This window comes from Tursiops truncatus, chromosome 15, assembly GCF_011762595.2.
Source record: "Tursiops truncatus isolate mTurTru1 chromosome 15, mTurTru1.mat.Y, whole genome shotgun sequence".
NCBI classification, from domain to species: domain Eukaryota; kingdom Metazoa; phylum Chordata; class Mammalia; order Artiodactyla; family Delphinidae; genus Tursiops; species Tursiops truncatus.
Window position 1 is genome coordinate 54,269,750 of NC_047048.1, and position 16,966 is coordinate 54,286,715.

General features: G+C 38.2%; 1 protein-coding gene across 11 annotated transcripts in view; it reads right to left on the reverse strand.

Annotated features, from left to right (window-relative positions):
- Nucleotides 1–2,328: 2,328 nt before the first annotated feature.
- The window catches only part of MCM8 (minichromosome maintenance 8 homologous recombination repair factor), a 41,241-nt gene continuing 26,603 nt past the window's right edge, over nt 2,329–16,966 (reverse strand). For 4 of the 11 annotated variants that reach the window (XM_073792691.1, XM_073792688.1, XM_073792694.1 and 1 more), the window contains 8 exons: nt 16,098–16,239; nt 11,889–12,084; nt 9,932–10,151; nt 9,437–9,646; nt 8,512–8,588; nt 3,924–4,113; nt 3,124–3,353; nt 2,329–2,629 (listed from right to left, as the gene is read on the reverse strand). In XM_073792691.1, coding sequence (XP_073648792.1) covers nt 2,626–2,629; nt 3,124–3,353; nt 3,924–4,113; nt 8,512–8,588; nt 9,437–9,646; nt 9,932–10,151; nt 11,889–12,084; nt 16,098–16,239 — 1,269 coding nt within the window. In that variant the 3' untranslated portion in view covers nt 2,329–2,625. Of the gene's footprint in view, nt 2,630–3,123; nt 3,354–3,923; nt 4,114–4,645; nt 4,842–8,511; nt 8,609–9,436; nt 9,647–9,931; nt 10,152–11,888; nt 12,085–16,097; nt 16,240–16,966 lie in introns of those variants that run through there. The other 7 variants (XM_073792690.1, XM_004315705.4, XR_012326224.1 and 4 more) reach the window with 7 other exon arrangements.

Genomic DNA, 16,966 nt, shown 5'->3' on the forward strand with positions numbered 1-16,966 from the left:
TTGAGCAACTTCCCAGAGAGAAACAGGGGAGAATGCCTCCTTGTAACTAGAAACTCCTTTCTCATTTATTCTCTTATTCTTTTTCTATATTCTTAAATCAATTTGCTTAACCACTCTGATTAAGTTCTGTATCACTCTGTGTCCTTATTTATAAGTGGTATAATCACCCACTTCATGTGTGTTTACCTCATAGGGGTATGTGGTCAAAATCTGTTTTACATGCTAGGGCAGTAGTGGTGAATAAAGCAAAGTCCTTGTCCTTATGAAGCTGAATAACAGATGATGGCTTGGGCCAGAATAGTGGAACTGGAAGTAAAGAAAAGTAATCAGATTTCAGGCATTTTGAAGATAGTGCTGAGAGGATTTGTTGATGGATTGATTAGGGGATAAGAGAGAGAGTTAAGATAACTCCAACATTTTTGGCATAAGAAACCAGCAGCATAGAGTTTTTAAACACTATAAAATTTCAGAACACCATGGAAAAGGGAAGGTACAAATAGCCTGTCAGAGAAAGTAAAGGTCACATACCAAGAATCAAAATCAGAATGGCTTTGGATTTCCAAACAGAAAAACTGAAAACTAAAAGCAACAGAGTAATATCTAAAATTCTGAGTGAAAATGATTTCCAAACTAAAATTCTATGCCCAAACTATCAATCCATGACTAAGGATAGAATGTGCCTTATAAAATCTTCCTCAGGAAGCTACTAGAAAATGGATTCCACCAAAATAAAGGAGTAAAACAAGAAAGAGAAAGACATAGGAGCCAGGAAATGGGAGAGAAAATGAGACATCTCATGATGACAGATGTGTAGTTCAGAATGGAAAAGGCTGGAGAACTCCAAAAGAGATGTCTCCAAGAAGTTAAAATAGACTATTTGATTTGTCTGTGTATTCTGCGAGGAGATTCAGATTTACAGTGGAGCCTTGGGGTCAAAGCTAAGTGGTTGAGAAACAAATTATTAATTCTAAGGAAAACAAAATTTGTATAAGAAAGGAGATGAATATATTCAACAGTCATAATAAGATTAACGCCAAATACAGATTTAACTAAAAATTATGATATATAACTAAATTGGAGAGAAATGGGGAAGTCTGTATGTATGTATTTATGTATGTATGTAGAAGGATTTAAGAGAACCGTATTCTTATCTTCTAAGGTAAAAAGTCAATATAATTTTTGAAACTGAAAACTCAAGAATGAGCATTACTATAAATAGATAACAAGAATTTACTGTATAGCACAGGGAACTATATTCGTATCTTATAATATACTATAATGTAAAAGAATAGAAAAAAAAGAATAATAAAAAAGAATATATACATATATATGTATAACCGAATCACTTTGCTGTACACCTGAAATTAACACAACATTGTAAAACAGCTATACTTCAATTAAAAAAAAAAAGAATTAGCATTACTAGCGTGTCCTTTAGAAAAATGGAGGTAAATGCGAGAACAGTTGAGACTGAACAGAAAAATAGGGAATGTGGAAGAGTGGAACAGATGCTGCTAGGTTTTAATATTAGTCTTGCACAACAGATATCCCTGGCAGTCCAGTGGTCAGTGGTTAAGACTCCACGCTTCCACTGCAGGGGGCATGAGTTTGATCCCTGGTAGGGTAACTAAGATCCCGCAAGATGTACAGCATGGCCAAAAAAAACCAACTAAAAAAAAATATAAATAAATAAATAAAATATACTTTGAAAAAACTATTAGTCTCGCACAGCTATTTATTTAAAATTTTTTTCAGTAGCTAAGATGTTAAGCTTAGTATGTCAATATAAGGATGGAAACTAGACTTTTGGTAAGCTTGCAGTAGTATATACAGAAGTCTAATTGTAATATTATATACATGAGACTTATATAATGTTATAAACCAAAGTCAAAAAAAAGTCAATATAAAAATTTCCAAATTATGGGCTTCCCTGGTGGCGCAGTGGTTGAGAGTCCACCTGTCGATGCAGAGGACACGAGTTTGTGCCCCGGTCCGGGAAGATCCCATATGCCGCGGAGCGGCTGGGCCCGTAAACCATGGCCGCTGAACCTGTGCGTCCGGAGCCTGTGCTCCGCAACGGGAGAGGCCACAACAGTGAGAGGCCCGCGTACTGCAAGAAAAAAAAAAATTCCAAATTTTTTGGGAATTGAAAGTTGGTTTCAATTTATTTCTAAAAGATATTCAATTTTGTGTGTCAGAACTATTTAAACATTTAAATGTAACTTTGTAAATGCTTACCCAGATGCACATGTGATATGCAAGACTATGAAATATTTATAAGAATGAAAGACAGGTCAAAAATAAAACTATAAATAATTTCTAATTACATCATTTAGATAAAATATAAACAATTTATTTTTAGCCTTTTGGAGAAGTAAAAAATTAACACATGACTTTATCACTTCTTAAATTAGTTCAACACTCTTTTCCTATTGCATTACTTTTGGGATGTTATTTTTCAGATAACTTTTTTTTTTTTTTTTTTGGGTGCATATTCTTCATAATAAACCCAGGAGGGCCTGGCTTGGTAGCTCTTTTACATAGTTTGAAGCTGGTAAACCTTTGGGCCTTTTTTCAAGAGGTAACCTTGGTCATTTAGTGATCCAATAAAACTTTCAAAATCAGCTACCTGGAAGAAAATATCGAAAGAGTTATTAGCTCATTAAGTAATATACAAAAATATGATTTTTAAAATGAATCTCTCAAACAGTAATATACAATTGTCAAGTTTCTTATGCAAATAAAATTATTTGTACTTCTTACAGAAAAAACTGCCTACATATAAACCTTGGATTCTATAATGCCTAGCTAGTCAAAAATAACTCCAGTGGGGCTTCCCTAGTGGCGCAGTGGTTAAGAATCTGCCTGCTAATGCAGGGGACACGGGTTTGAGCCCTGATCTGGGAGGATCCCACATGTTGCGGAGCAACTAGGCCCGTGAGCCACAACTACTGAGCCTGCGCGTCTGGAGCCTGTGCTCCGCAACAATAGAGGCCGCGATAGTGAGAGGCCCGCGCACCGCGACGAAGAGTGGCCCTGGCTTGCCACAACTAGAGAAAGCCCTCGCACAGAAACGAAGACCCAACACAGCAAAAATAAATTAATTAATTAATAAACTCCTACCCCCAACATCTTCTTTTTTTTTTTTTTGCGGTACGCGGGCCTCTCACTGTTGTGGCCTCTCCTGTTGCGGAGCACAGGCTCCAGACGCGCAGGCTCAGCGGCCATGGCTCACGGGCCCAGCCGCTCCGCGGCATGTGGGATCTTCCCGGACCGGGGCAGGAATCCGTGTCCCCTGCATCAGCAGGCGGTCCCTCAACCACTGCGCCACCAGGGAAGCCCCCCAACATCTTCTTAAAAAAAAAAAAAAAGGATTACAGGCTGTACATTTAAAAATAAATAACTCCAGTTTGCAGAGAATCTTTTATATTTGTTTTAGCTTAGCTTCAAAACAAAAATCAGACTAACTTTTGCAATTGAGTGAGCAATTTTCTGTATAAACTGTTTTATGTGTTTAAAGTGCTATTACACCTATTTTCACTAAAACTTTTAAGTAGGTAGAGCAGGTGGAATCATGTCCATTTAACAAATGAGAAAACTGAGGTTCAACGATTTATAAGGATGACTTGCCCACAGGGATTGTCAGGAAAACATGGAAACTGAGTCTTGCTATGATGTTTTCCCCTATCAAGATGTTGAAAACTCTTTAGTAGGTATGAATTTTAGATAAAAACTGTTTTTCTGAAGCTCTGAGCAGCTAATTTTATATCTTAAAGAAAACAAGCCTGTATTTTTAAGTACTCCAAAGACACCTATTCTGTTCTTTTAATCCAAATCTTTTAATATTTAAATATTCTACTATATTAATAAAGGCCTCCTGAAATTATTATAAAAAGATTTACTAATTATTTGGTTTATCATACCTGAATGTTTAGCTCTTTGGCAATCTGCCGAAGTTGATGAAATTGAAATAAATTATTGTAAGTTCTTTCAGCAATGTTGTTGAGAGCGGAAATAAATCTTTTTGCTGTTGACCTGTTGCTCATTCCAGAACCATGCTGGGATCGTTCAAAATCTAGGTTCCCAAATTCATCAGAGTAAGTTCCTAACATGCTTATGGGAAGGAAGAAAAAACAAAGTTACCCAGTGTGGCACAGCTAAAGAAATTTTTGTCCCAGGCCTCCAGGTTATAAGAAGAAAAATATGGGGCTTCCCTGGTGGCGCAGTGATTGAGAGTTCGCCTGCCGATGCGAGGGACACGGGTTTGTGCCCCGGTCCGGGAAGATCCCACATGCCGCAGAGTGGCTGGGCCCGTGAGCCATGGCCGCTGAGCCTGCGCCCCGCAACGGGAGAGGCCACAACAGTGAGAGGCCCGCGTACCGCAAAAACAAAAACAAACAAACAAAAAAAAATTGTGGAAGTAGCCCTGAGGCTCACATAACAAAGATTTAAACATGTTTATTTATTGAGTGGCCACTGTGTAATTCACTATGTATTAACAGTTTGGGGATAAAAATATTTTGGACAGTTACCACTTTTAAGAAACTCCCTATATTTGCAAAGAGAAATGCATAAAAATACAAAGTTGATAGGCTACAATATAAATACCTGGAACATTCTTTTTTTTTTTTTTTTTTTTTTTTTGCGGTACGCGGGCCTTTCACTGCTGTGGCTTCTCCAGTTGCGGAGCACTCCGGACGCGCAGGCTCAGCGGCCATGGCTCACGGGCCCAGCCGCTCTGCGGCATGTGGGATACTCCCGGACTGGGGCACGAACCCATGTCCCCTGCATCGGCAGGAGGACTCTCGACCACTGCGCCACCAGGGGAGTCCTGGAACATGCTTTTTGATTCATGAAAAAAGAAATTCTAAATATACTAAATTTAGGCTTCACTTGGTAAAGATGTGTTCCAGCTCCTAGTGGAGCACCTGGCAAATAAAAGGTGTTGAAAAATACTCTGGATAATGAACTAGAAAGGTTCTGCTGAGTTGCAGTAATGATAGATATTAAAGGATATGCCTATTACTCCAGCTCTCTGCTGCTTTCCTCCTATTTTCACAGTATCATTAAGGAAAGAAATATGTACTTGACAGTAAATTTTAGTCAGAAGTCTGATAGTACTGGTTAGACATACAATTAGCCAGCCCTGTTGCTGATTCCCTGCCTGAATTCTCTGCCTATAAATGAGACATATGTAGTCTCACAGCCAGGCTCATAGGCAAAGATGTTATTTAATCAGGAATTAATTAATCAAATATACATTGGTCACTTCCGAGGCAGTAGGCTTATTGTGGTGAACAAAATAGGTGCAATCCCTGCCTTTAAGGAGCTCACAGGAATGAGTTTAAAGGGTTACTAAAAACACAGCTTCATTTTGTTCCCTGAATAGACAGGAGCTCACATGAAAGAGAAGGAACTGTACAAATAGGAATATGAGTCATCCAAGATTGTAATAATTGATAAAACAATTTGATGAATGTGTGTTTCCCCTAGATTTCCCCTATACCTAGATATATAGTATAATCTTATTTATGATTAACTACTTTACCATATAATTTACCATATACTTATTTCTCATAAAACAGTTATCACAAATGCTTTAGGCTACTATGTTAATTGTAATAGCTAATATTTACCTTAATTATATTTATTTACCATGTGCTATCCTACTTAGTCCTTCCAGCAACCCTAAGACTTAGGGACTATTCTTATTCCCATTTTATAGATGAAGAAACAAAGCCTTGGAAGGTTAAGTGACTTGCCAAAGTTACACAGCTAATGAGTGGCATATCTGTGATTTGAAGAAAAGTATGTAAAATATGAGTTACTTTCCTTAAATAGAAAAAACTCTCACAATGATCTCTTAACCTTTGAAGGTGGCTCTGTTCTCTTCTGCTTCCTAGTTTATTTCCAATTCTAAGAGAAAGCTTATGTGAACTGTTGCCCATAAATATGTGGTTTTTATAGCTATGTGCTCTGATAATTGTGATGTATCGTCACAGTTTAGATTTTTATTATTTAGGCTTCTGCTTCCCAGTTAAAATGTAATTTTACAGGTTCCAAACCACGTTAAGGGCAAACATTCAAAAGTTGAGGAGACAGAAACTCTGAAATGGGGACTTCCCTGGTGGTCTAGGGGTTAAGACTCTATGCTTCCACTGCAGGTGGCACATGTTCCATCCCTGGTCAGGGAACTAAGATCCCACATGCCACACAGTGCAGCCAAAAAACAAAACAAAAACAAAAGAAACTCTCAAATGGAAGATTTAATGAATGCAAAATGATTACTAAGATCAACCTTACCATTAATGCAGTACATTTACTGAGGGCCTACTGTGTGCTAGGCATCAGTCTGGGCCCTGGGAGTACATGGTAAATGCGACAGTTAAGGTTCCTTCTCTCAGAGTTTAGACTGAGAACAGAAAGCATGTTAAGTATCACAAAGCAGGTAATTCACGATCTAGTCTCAAAGTGTTTAACTGGGTCTTGATCTCTACCATGGAAATAATGCCAGGTAACTCCAATCATTTGGAATCAAACTAGCCTCTTTTTTCCCTGAAAATTTTTATAAAAGTTAATAAACACTCAAGCAATTCAGGGAAACAAACTGGAAATCTCATGTGGGTGCTATTTACACTTAATAATGAGAACTCTTTTTTCAGGAGCCCTGAAGAAAACTGACAGCCTGATGCTAATTCAGTTTTACCAGCAAGGCAACTTTGAGAAGTAGAAACAAATACAAGTTCCACAAGGAAAAGCCCATGTAAATACTGTCTGACATGAGTATTCAGACATGCATAACTATTCATAAATGAGCACTGTAGTATTTTTATTGAAAAGGCAATTAGAACATAATATACCTTGCTTAAGTATAATGCTCAGATATGAGAACTAATCCATGTTGTCCACAGACCTGTGGATTTACTGTAGAGAAACACCAGATTGGCTGCTTGAGGCAAAGTTTGGGGTCTGAGGCCTTGGGAGAGTGACAAAGGGTAAAGCCTCAAAAACCAAATGCTACAGGTGAAGGAGAGTGGCTGGGGTAGTCTGACCCTTGATTTGCTTGACTGCCAACAGTCTATGAAGTAGAAGCACATGACACTCTTCAGTAGAGCCAGGCACCAGAAAACCCAAAGAAAGGGCGAGAGAGCATTAAAAAGAAAAGAAAACCAGGAGCGGCAATCTTGGCTCCACTTCCAAAGGTGAAGCACTTAAGGGCACAATGCACAGAAAGAGAAAGATACACATACTCAAGATTGTGAGCAAAGAGGCAGCTTCTTGTCATTAAACGAGAAGTCCCTGTTGTTGGTGCTTGTTTTCAATTAGGAAAAAATTTTAGAATCCAAGATTTCTAGAATTTTGGTTGGGTTCAGTGACTTACTTTCCTAGTGAAAAAAAGGATCTCTATTAGGACTCTCAGTTTCTTATTGGTCTCGTCTCCCAGGAAGTTAGACCTACGAGAAGTCAGGCAGGCAGCTGGTTTTTGTGGCCATTCCTTTACTTCATATGCTGGTACACTGAGCCCTGGCAGCATGTTGTATGAGAAAGTCTAGTAATTCCTACCTGTTTGCTTATAAATGATCAACTGGAGGGTCTCCAGCACAATGAAGCCAGCCTGGTAAAATTTTCACCTACAAGACCCCTCGAACCCTAGTAGTGAGTCACGTAAAAGAGAAAATTGATGGTTCAAGTGCTGTGTGATGCTAAACCAGTAAGATATTAAGATATAGAGGGTAATATGTTAGGAATTGGTCGAAAGCATTGGTAGTCATTAATTGTTAATAATTTTATTCATTATGAGGCAGTTAGTTACTCTGGGGCCAGCAATAAAAAATTATAAGCTGTCAATTCTTTTTTTTTTTTTTTTTAGCCACACCACGCAACGTGTGGGATCTTAGTTCCCTGACCAGGGATGGAACCTGCGCCCCCTGCACTAGCAGCTGTCTTAACCACTGGACTACCAGGGAAGTCTCCAGAGAGGAGATCTTTAAAGTTGTCATCACAAGAAAATAAATTGTAACTGTGCAGTGATGAATGTTACCTAGACTTACTGTGGTGATCATTTTGATATACGTATATCACATATATATATAATATCATTATGTTGTACACCTGAAACTAATAATGGTATATGTCAATTATATCTCAATTGAAAAAAAAAGGTACAGAACAGAGTAAGTTATATGCTATTTACAAGAAAGTAATGGGTGTCCTGGTAAAGAGAAAGGGTGGATGGTAAACAGGATGGAGGCAAGCCTTCTCAAAGTATGTTTTTGAATTGATTTTAGAACTATGTGAATGTATTACCCATTCAAAAAAACCTTTTTTTTTAATGTAAAGATTATTTACACAGGAATATTTTAAACCAGTAAAGTACAATTTGTTCCAAGGAAAATAAGTGATCAAATGGGCTAAATAAAAATAATATTGCTTGTCCCAGTTAAATATATAATTTGAGATGGAAAGATGACTGGTATTTCACTTAAAACAGCATTTAAAATGTAATCTTACCTATATTTCATAATTTCAACTATGTCCTCAGCATCTTGTTTGGTTGCTTCCTCTCTCAATTCCAACCTTGCTCGTGCCTTTTAAAGAAAACAACCATCTTCAGATAACAAAAGATAAATATATTTAACACTGATTGAGCAGGTATAGTATGTCTAAGTTTATTTCATTTATTCATTTTACACAAAACTTTTTTGGGAAGAGGGGCTGTAGTATGAAAAGTCACAATTTTAAAAAATTATCTGAAAACTTGAGTATGAAAATTATCACTCATTTTAAAATCTATTGTTATCTACTAAAATAGATTTTAGTAGATAAAAATTTTTTATCTACTAAAAACATCTTTCTAAATGCTCATTCTAGAAGATTTGATTATGAAATAGACTTGCCTTGTACTTTCAGGAAATCATGCCTAACTAATTTGTTAAAACAACAAAGATGAGTTACTCAGATTCTAGGAGCAAAAAAGCTCAAACTCTGATCCAGTTAATTTTAACTGCCAGAGTTCTCTTAGCATTCCATAATTGTGAATAGATGTTACTGCCGTTAGAAAAACAGGCACTTACAGACCTGTTGTATATAAAATCAAATACTCCTAAGATATTTGACACATTCCATGTTCCCATATGCTCACTTTTGAATTCCCAAATCCTTAGTTAACCTAAGCAATCTTCAAACTTCAAGAGTCTCCTAAGTGTCATTAAAGGAAAAAAAACCCATTGCATAAGTAACTGGTCCTGCTTCGAAAAAAGTGGTTAAACTTTGATTGTTAAGTATATGACAACCCTTTTAAAAAAAATGTATCTACCCATTTCTAATGTCTCTCAGTAGGAAGAAAAGCAAATCATTACACAGAAAATTGAGAGAAATCTTATTACCCTCTACTTCCTTTTTAAGCCAAAAGAATGTGAACTTAAAATCAACGAACCTCTGTTAGACGAATCAAAGATTCCAGCTGCCTAGTAGTGATTGGTGAGCTATTTAACCGCTGGCTCTGTTTCCGGAGCTCAAGGTAAAAATCCTGAAGAATTTGAGTAGCTTCTGTGGATAGCCTTGGAGAGACATACTGCCGAGCATAACCAATGTACTTTCTCAATAGCTGGTGGGGAATTGGATCTATTGTTTCTCCAGGAACCACCTAAAGCATGATAAAAAGGCCCAAGATTACAAGGATAAGTAGCAAATAAAATCTTTCTGCTAAAATAACTTGTTTAGATAAATAGACCAAATAAGCCAAACACTGTAGTTCTAGCTCTAAGTCTAGTTGACTCAGATTATTTCAACTGAACTTTATATAAACTCTAGTATTATAATATAAAAGGTATTTGCTATGAAAGTTTACATACTACTGCTCTACAACAAGCAACACACTGAACTCTGACATTCAAACAAAACTGAACTGAATGATTAAGAAGAAGCATACCTTTAGTCTTTCTGATAGTGGTTTATCAGAAACCACTTCAAGTATAGAAGTATTTGAATCTTGACTATTCATACGAGCTACTGTGGCACTGCTAACAGCTCTCTGCTTTCCAGCCCTTATTGCAATCACATGTTCAGAGAGTAAATGATCATGATCCTCATTTGGGGTGTCTAACAGGATAAAGACTAAATCAAATCTGGATAGTAGGGCACTCCCCATTCTAAAGGTGTGAAAGAAAGAAGAAACAGTGATCGGAATTAAAACAAACAGAAAACCTAGAAAACTGTTTACTCACTTGCTTACTAATCAAGTTCCAGGTAGAACTTAAAAAAAAGAAAATGAAGCTTTAGGTTAAAGAAACAAGCAATAGCTTCTGGATTCAATATACCCACCAACTCCAGAGACACACCAGGTCACATGTGCACAGCCTTATATGTACCTATATCGGTATGTTGAGGACGCAGTCTTTTCTCACACCAGCAAAACCACTAAATTCTTCTCTATGTTCTATATCACTCCCTATGATTTAGGATCATTGAACTTGTAAGCTAGAATGCTACATGATACATCGAAGGTTATCTGGATGAGTAGTTCTTAATCTTTTATATTTCCTGTCTCACCAAAACATTGAGTCTCTCAAAGTACCTAAGCCCATTTAGAAGCAAAAATACCACTTTTTCTTAAAGGGGCATTTATATGTCTATTAATCATTATAGTAAAAGTGCTGTGTTTTACTTAGTCATTTCTAAATTTACCAACCAGATAACTCCTTTATTTGAGACCAACAAACTGAAATCCAGAGAGGTTAAAGAATTGGACCAACATCCTAGTGGATCCAAGTTCCCTGGATCCTTGTTCAATAAGATCTTTCTGATCTTTCCAATTACAGGACTTGGTCATTTTATTAAGAAACACTAACAGACGGCTTTTTTGGTGGTAGTACAGAAATACCCAGGATCTAAAAGTACAATTGTGTTTTTTACTATGTACCATTCCTACAATAAAAGTATTTATTATTAAATATTAGAAAATTAGCTTTTTGTTTCCCACTAGAATTTAAAGTTCCAATTTTTTACATGAGGCATCTTTTTGTCTTTTTCTCACTTATGCATCACTTGAGGCTATTTTCCCCTCCCCATACATTTTGTCCAACCTGTACAGAACAAATTAGAAGAGAAAGCATACACACACCCAGATATAAACATTGGTTTTGGAAAAAAGTGGGATCCACATATACAGATAAGTGTGTAATGTGCTCCTGTCACTTAACCATAAAGCACAGACATGTTCCCCTATCACAGTACATACAAAGCTACCTTCATTCTCCTAATTGCTACTTTCCACAGTACAGTCTTATTATCTAGTTCAAGCACTTCCCTACCGATGGGGGCACTTCACGTTATTTCCAATCTTTGGCGTGATAAATAATGCCGTAAGACCCACCCTGCCAACATATCTTTGTGCACTCTTGTGCCTATTTCTGTGAGTATAATTCCCAAAAGAATTGGCTGGAACAAACAGAATATATTTAAAATAGTGATAAACATGTCAAGCTGTCCTTCAAAATGCTAAACTATGTATGTTAGAACCCATTTCGCCACCCCATTGCCAATAATGATTAATATTTAAAATATCTGCCAATCTGGTAGATGTCAATAGCACTTCATTGTTTTATTCTTTTATTTTATTTTGGGCTTGCCATGTGGCATGCAGGATCTTAGTTCCCTGATAAGGGATCGAACCCGTGCCCTCTGCATTGGGAGCGTGGAGTCTTAACCATTGGACTGCCAGGGAGGTCCCAGCACTTCACTGTTTTAACGTGCAGTGTTCTAATACATTTTTGTCCATTTATTGGAAACTTGCAACTTCTGTGAACTTTCCATTTATGTCCTCAGTTATCTTCTTCATATCTATAGGCATTCAATATACTAAAGTATAAATATTTGAAGAGGCTTACTTTAAATTCTCAGAAACTGTTTTAGCTTTATTGTAGTGTCCTCCTACTGGATTGGCAGCAGCAATAATGGAAGTTCTTGCAGGAAGGCTGCAAACTACGCCAGCCTTAGCGAGACTAATACATTGCTGTTCCATGGCTTCTAACAAGGCTTGATGTTGATTCCCCATCTTATCAAATTCATCTATTCCACAGATACCTACAACCACAGTAAAATAATTCAGACAAAAAATATTCCTTTCGTCAAGTTTCAAACCTGACAAGATAGAAATTATTCCACAATAAAGCATATTTCCATTAGTTTCCAACAGTTAAGATTATAAAATGTCATACAGTACAAACTTTGTGCTTGTTTTACAGCAAATAAAATATTTATCTTATTTAACTGTTATATAATATTTAATCATTTAGCATTTTCCTTGGGCAAGGCACTATGTGGTGAGGGTTACAAAAATGAAGATATGAGAGTGACCCTCAAAAAGCTCAAAGGCTTAAATTTGAACAGATAATATATATATACACATTTAAGATAGTATATTTTAACAACTATAATATATATGCATAATCATATGAATTTTCTGGGGGTGGGGTGGAGTTAAAAGAGGAAGGAGAATCTGGAAAGGTTTCAAGAAAAAGGTGCTATTTGAGCTGGGTCCTTTGGGAACAGTGGACAGCATGATTTGGGAAGGAACACAAAGCCTCTAAAGTCAGAATCTGTCTAGAGTGCAGTTCTCAGCAATGCCAGGTGTTGACTGTACAACTGTAGAGTTAACTGTACACTTAACCTCTTTAAACACCATATGAAGACCCACCACTGAACGGGGAGGAGCAGCGGTAAGGAGTATCAGTTTTTAGATTCCACCTATAAGTGATCATATGATAAGTCTCCTTCTCTGTCTGACTTATGTCACTTAGTATGATCGTACCTAGGTCCATCCTAGATAAAACTTTTTTTTTTTGCGGTACGCGGGCCTCTCACTGTTGTGGTCCCTCCCGTTGCGGAACACAGGCTCCGGAAGCACAGGCTCAGCGGCCATTGCTCGCGGGCCCAGCCGCTCCGCGGCATGTGGAATCCTCCCGGACCGGGGCACGAACCCGTGTCCCCCGCATCAGCAGGCGGACTCTCAACCACTGCGCCACCAGGGAAGCCCGATAAAACATTTTATGTGCCAGGTATATTACGTCTAAACCATAGGTTTCTGGAAGCCCTCTAACATTACCTTGTAATATTTTTCCTCTGCTTCTCCCCATACCATGAGCAATTTGGTGGTCATGTCCTGAGGGCTTTGCTATGGTTAAATGTCTCTATATCTACTTTATGATCAGTAGGTCCAGGACTCTCTGGAATTGATGGTATTATTGGAAATTCTCAAGATTACTAGTACAGTTCCTCAGAGGTGTGGACAGGGTAGGAACAAAGTCAGGCTACCTCTTTGCCACTTTTCAAAGTTTAACGCAGGAGCTGGCAAACTTTTCCTATAAACGGGCAGATGAAATTTTTTATGTTTTGTGGGCCACATATAGTCTGTCACGTATTCTTGGGTTTTTGTTTGTCCTTTACAATCCTTTAAAATAGCTTGTGGACTACACTAAAATAGGCTGAAGGGTGGGTTGACTTGTGGACTAAACTTTGCCAACCCCTGGTTTTAAAGCATATAGTTTAAGTTGTGAAAATTTTACTCTTTTTCTTGTTTGGCTACAATTAGTATATCTTGTTGCTTTTTTTCCAAACAACTTTTTGGTCATTTCATTAGATATTGAAGAAGGGAAATATTACAAAACAGCTCTATTTCTCGTTTTTTTTCCCCTGAAAGTTTTCAGTAAAGATTTTAGTAGGATCCTATTTTTTAGTAGTATTCTATTTGTTTCTAGAATCTGGTCTCGGCTAATATTCTTTTGTATTTTAACAGTGATATTTTTACCATCATAGTGCTTGGCTCATCTACATAGATTTGAAAGAGAAGGCCATTGGCTTTTTTTTTTTTTTACTTTATTTTATTATTTTTGGCTGCGTTGGGTCTTCATTGCTGCACGCGGGCTTTTCTCTGGTTGCAGCAAGCGGGGGCTACTCTTCGTTGCAGTTCACAGGCTTCTCATTGCAGTGGCTTCTCTTGTTGCAGAGCACGGGCTCTAGGAGCGCAGGCTTCAGTAGTTGTGGCTCGCAGGCTCTAGAGCGCAGGCTCAGTAGTTGTGGTGCATGGGCTTAGTTGCTCCGCGGCATGTGGGATCTTCCTGTACCAGGGCTCGAAGCCGTGTCCCCTGCATTGGCCGGCGGATTCTTAACCACTGTGCCACCAGGGAAGCCCTGGCCATGGACTTTTAACGCTGTGCATCTTAAATCACATTAGCTATCTGCACAGCTAAACCCTGTATCACCTTCAACTTCTATTTAATGGAAAGTCTGACAGCTTAATAATGAGTAACCTCTTCCTATTTATTATTTTCTTCACCTGGTAACCTAGCAAAAATACTGTCACTTCTAATGAGCTATATAATAACCAGATATATGTTTGTTGAATTTATGCATTCATCAAATATTTACTGAATGCTTTTTATATATCAATACTATGTTCTAGGCATGCGGGATATAGCACTGCGAAGACAATATTCTCTGTCCTTGTGAAGGTTACATTCTATTCAGTGTTGGGAGGAAGACAATTAAAAAAGTAGACCATATGGTATATTAGAAGGTAAGAAATGCTCTGGAAAGAAAGGTAGAGTAGGGTAGGAGAACAGGGTCTGCTGGTGGTGGGGGTGGGGGTGGTTACAGTGTAAAATGTGGTGTTAAAGGAAGGCCTCGCTGGGGTCAGGACTTTTGAACAAAAATTTGAAGGAGGAAAGGAAATAAGCCTTGCAGACTATCTGGGGTAAGAAGGTTCCAAAGTACAAAGCCTGCGATGCAGGAATGTGATGTGCCTGGAGTGCTGATGGTATTCAAGGTATAGCAAGGAGGCCAGTGTAGCTGGGGAAGAGGAAATAAGAGGAAAGTAGCAGGTAATGAGGCAAAAGAGGTGATTAAAGGGTGCCTGGGCCACTATCAAACTTGGGCTTTCACTGTGTGAGATGGGAAGGCACTGGAGGGTTTTGAATAGAAGAATAATGTGATCTAAGTTTTAATGGGATTGCTCTGCCTTATTAAAAACAATAGGAAGGGCAAAGGTGGTCACAGGTATGCCAACTAGGAGATCACAGTAATAATCCACGTGAGAGATGATGGCGTCTTGGATTGGGGTAGCAGCAGTGGAGAGGTGGTTGGATACTGGTTATATCTGGAAGGTAGAGCCAACAAGATTTGCTGACAGACTGGATGTGAGGTATGAGAAAAAGTCAAGAATGTCTTCACGTTTTCTGATATGAGCAAATAAAAGGATGGAAGTGTCATTTACTAAGATGGGAAACACTGTAAGAAGAATAGGTTGAAGGGGAAGATCAAGATTTTGGTTTTGGACACGCTAAGTTTGAGAAAGCTGTAGAGATACTGCATAGGCAAGGGGAAATATGTGCCTGGAGTTCAAGGGGGAGGAAACATAAATTTGGAAAATTTCAGGATATAAGTAGGTAAAGAGCTATGAAGCTAGATAAGATCATCAAGAAGGTAAGTACAGACTGAGAAGAAAATAGTACAAAAACTAAGTTATCCTGAGGAGCCAACCAGTTAAAACGTTGGGGAGACGAAGAACAAGTAAAGACTGAGACTGAACAGTGAATAAAATTAAGAGGAAAACCAGAAGAGTGCAGTGTCCTTGAAACCAAGGAGATACAGTATTCACTGAGGCAGCAGTGATCAGCTGTGTCAAACATGGCTGACAGGTACTAGATTTAGAAATGTGATGTCACTGGCAAACTGGAAGGAATGAATGACCTCAGCTGGACTGGAACCTGGGCACTGCCTGATACATGCACAGGAATATGTTTTCCCAATCGGGTTAAAGCATCACAAAGAGAAATTTAGGTAGCAAAGCCCAACTGGCGATCTCTTCCTGCTGAGCCTTCCAACTAGAGTTCTTATAAACTATCCATCATATCCTAAAAAAGCAAACAAACAAAATGATGAGATGTGCATTTCTAGTTTTTCTGGCACTCATTCTCAACTCACTGGTTGGGACGGTGTTGTCCAAATGACTCTTAGAACAGACTGTAAAGAAATTAACTGAAAAGGAAAGGGCTTAAAAAAAAAAAGCCCCAAAATTATTATTTGCTTTGGCCTCTTACCTTGATCACCAAGTACCAGGGCACCAGCTTCCAAAGCAAAATCTCCAGAGGAACTATCTTTTGAAAGAGTTACAGTCAAACCAGAGGTGGTTGTGGTATTACCACAAACATACACGCCACGTGGAGCAACATTGCACACTGCCTAATGAAACAAAGAGTTTAAGAGAATCAACCAAAGTAAAAGGGAAATAATAGCTATAGTAGTTGCTCACAAATATTAGCTATATGCCAGGTATTCTTCTAAGAGCTTTACTGTACAATCTTCACCACCACAGTAAGACGAAGGTAACACTCCTATTACTGATGTAGAAACTAAGGTCTGAAGAGAGTAACTTACACAGCTATGAAGGTGTGACGTTAGGATTCAATCAAACCCAGGCAGCCTGATTCTGAAGTCTGTGGTCATGTGAATACTCTACACAATTCCATTTTATGCTTCATTTTCAAGTTGAAATAGCAAAAATGTAAGTACTAAGTTTAGTTTCAGAGACTCCAATGCTTCTTTAAACATCAGGTAATAAAATGGCTCAACAGTGCTCACCTTCTGAGTAAATAAGATACGGCACGACAGAAAAGTAGTTAAATGACACAGCAGCTAAAAGTATGGATCTCTGGAGTCAGACAGACCTGTTTAAATCCTGGCTCTACCATGCATCTACTGGTGGTGCTGCTCTTGAACCTCTCGGAGCCTCAGCTTCCTTATATTTTATCACATACTGCCTTGAGGAATAAATGAGATCGTATATGCAAGGCACTTAACCTGGTACCTGGCATACAATACATGCCCTGTGCAAGGCTGCTGTACACAGCTGTGCACCCCACAACCTTAGGAGACAGCACTTACACTGCTATCTATGTCAATAGTGCGC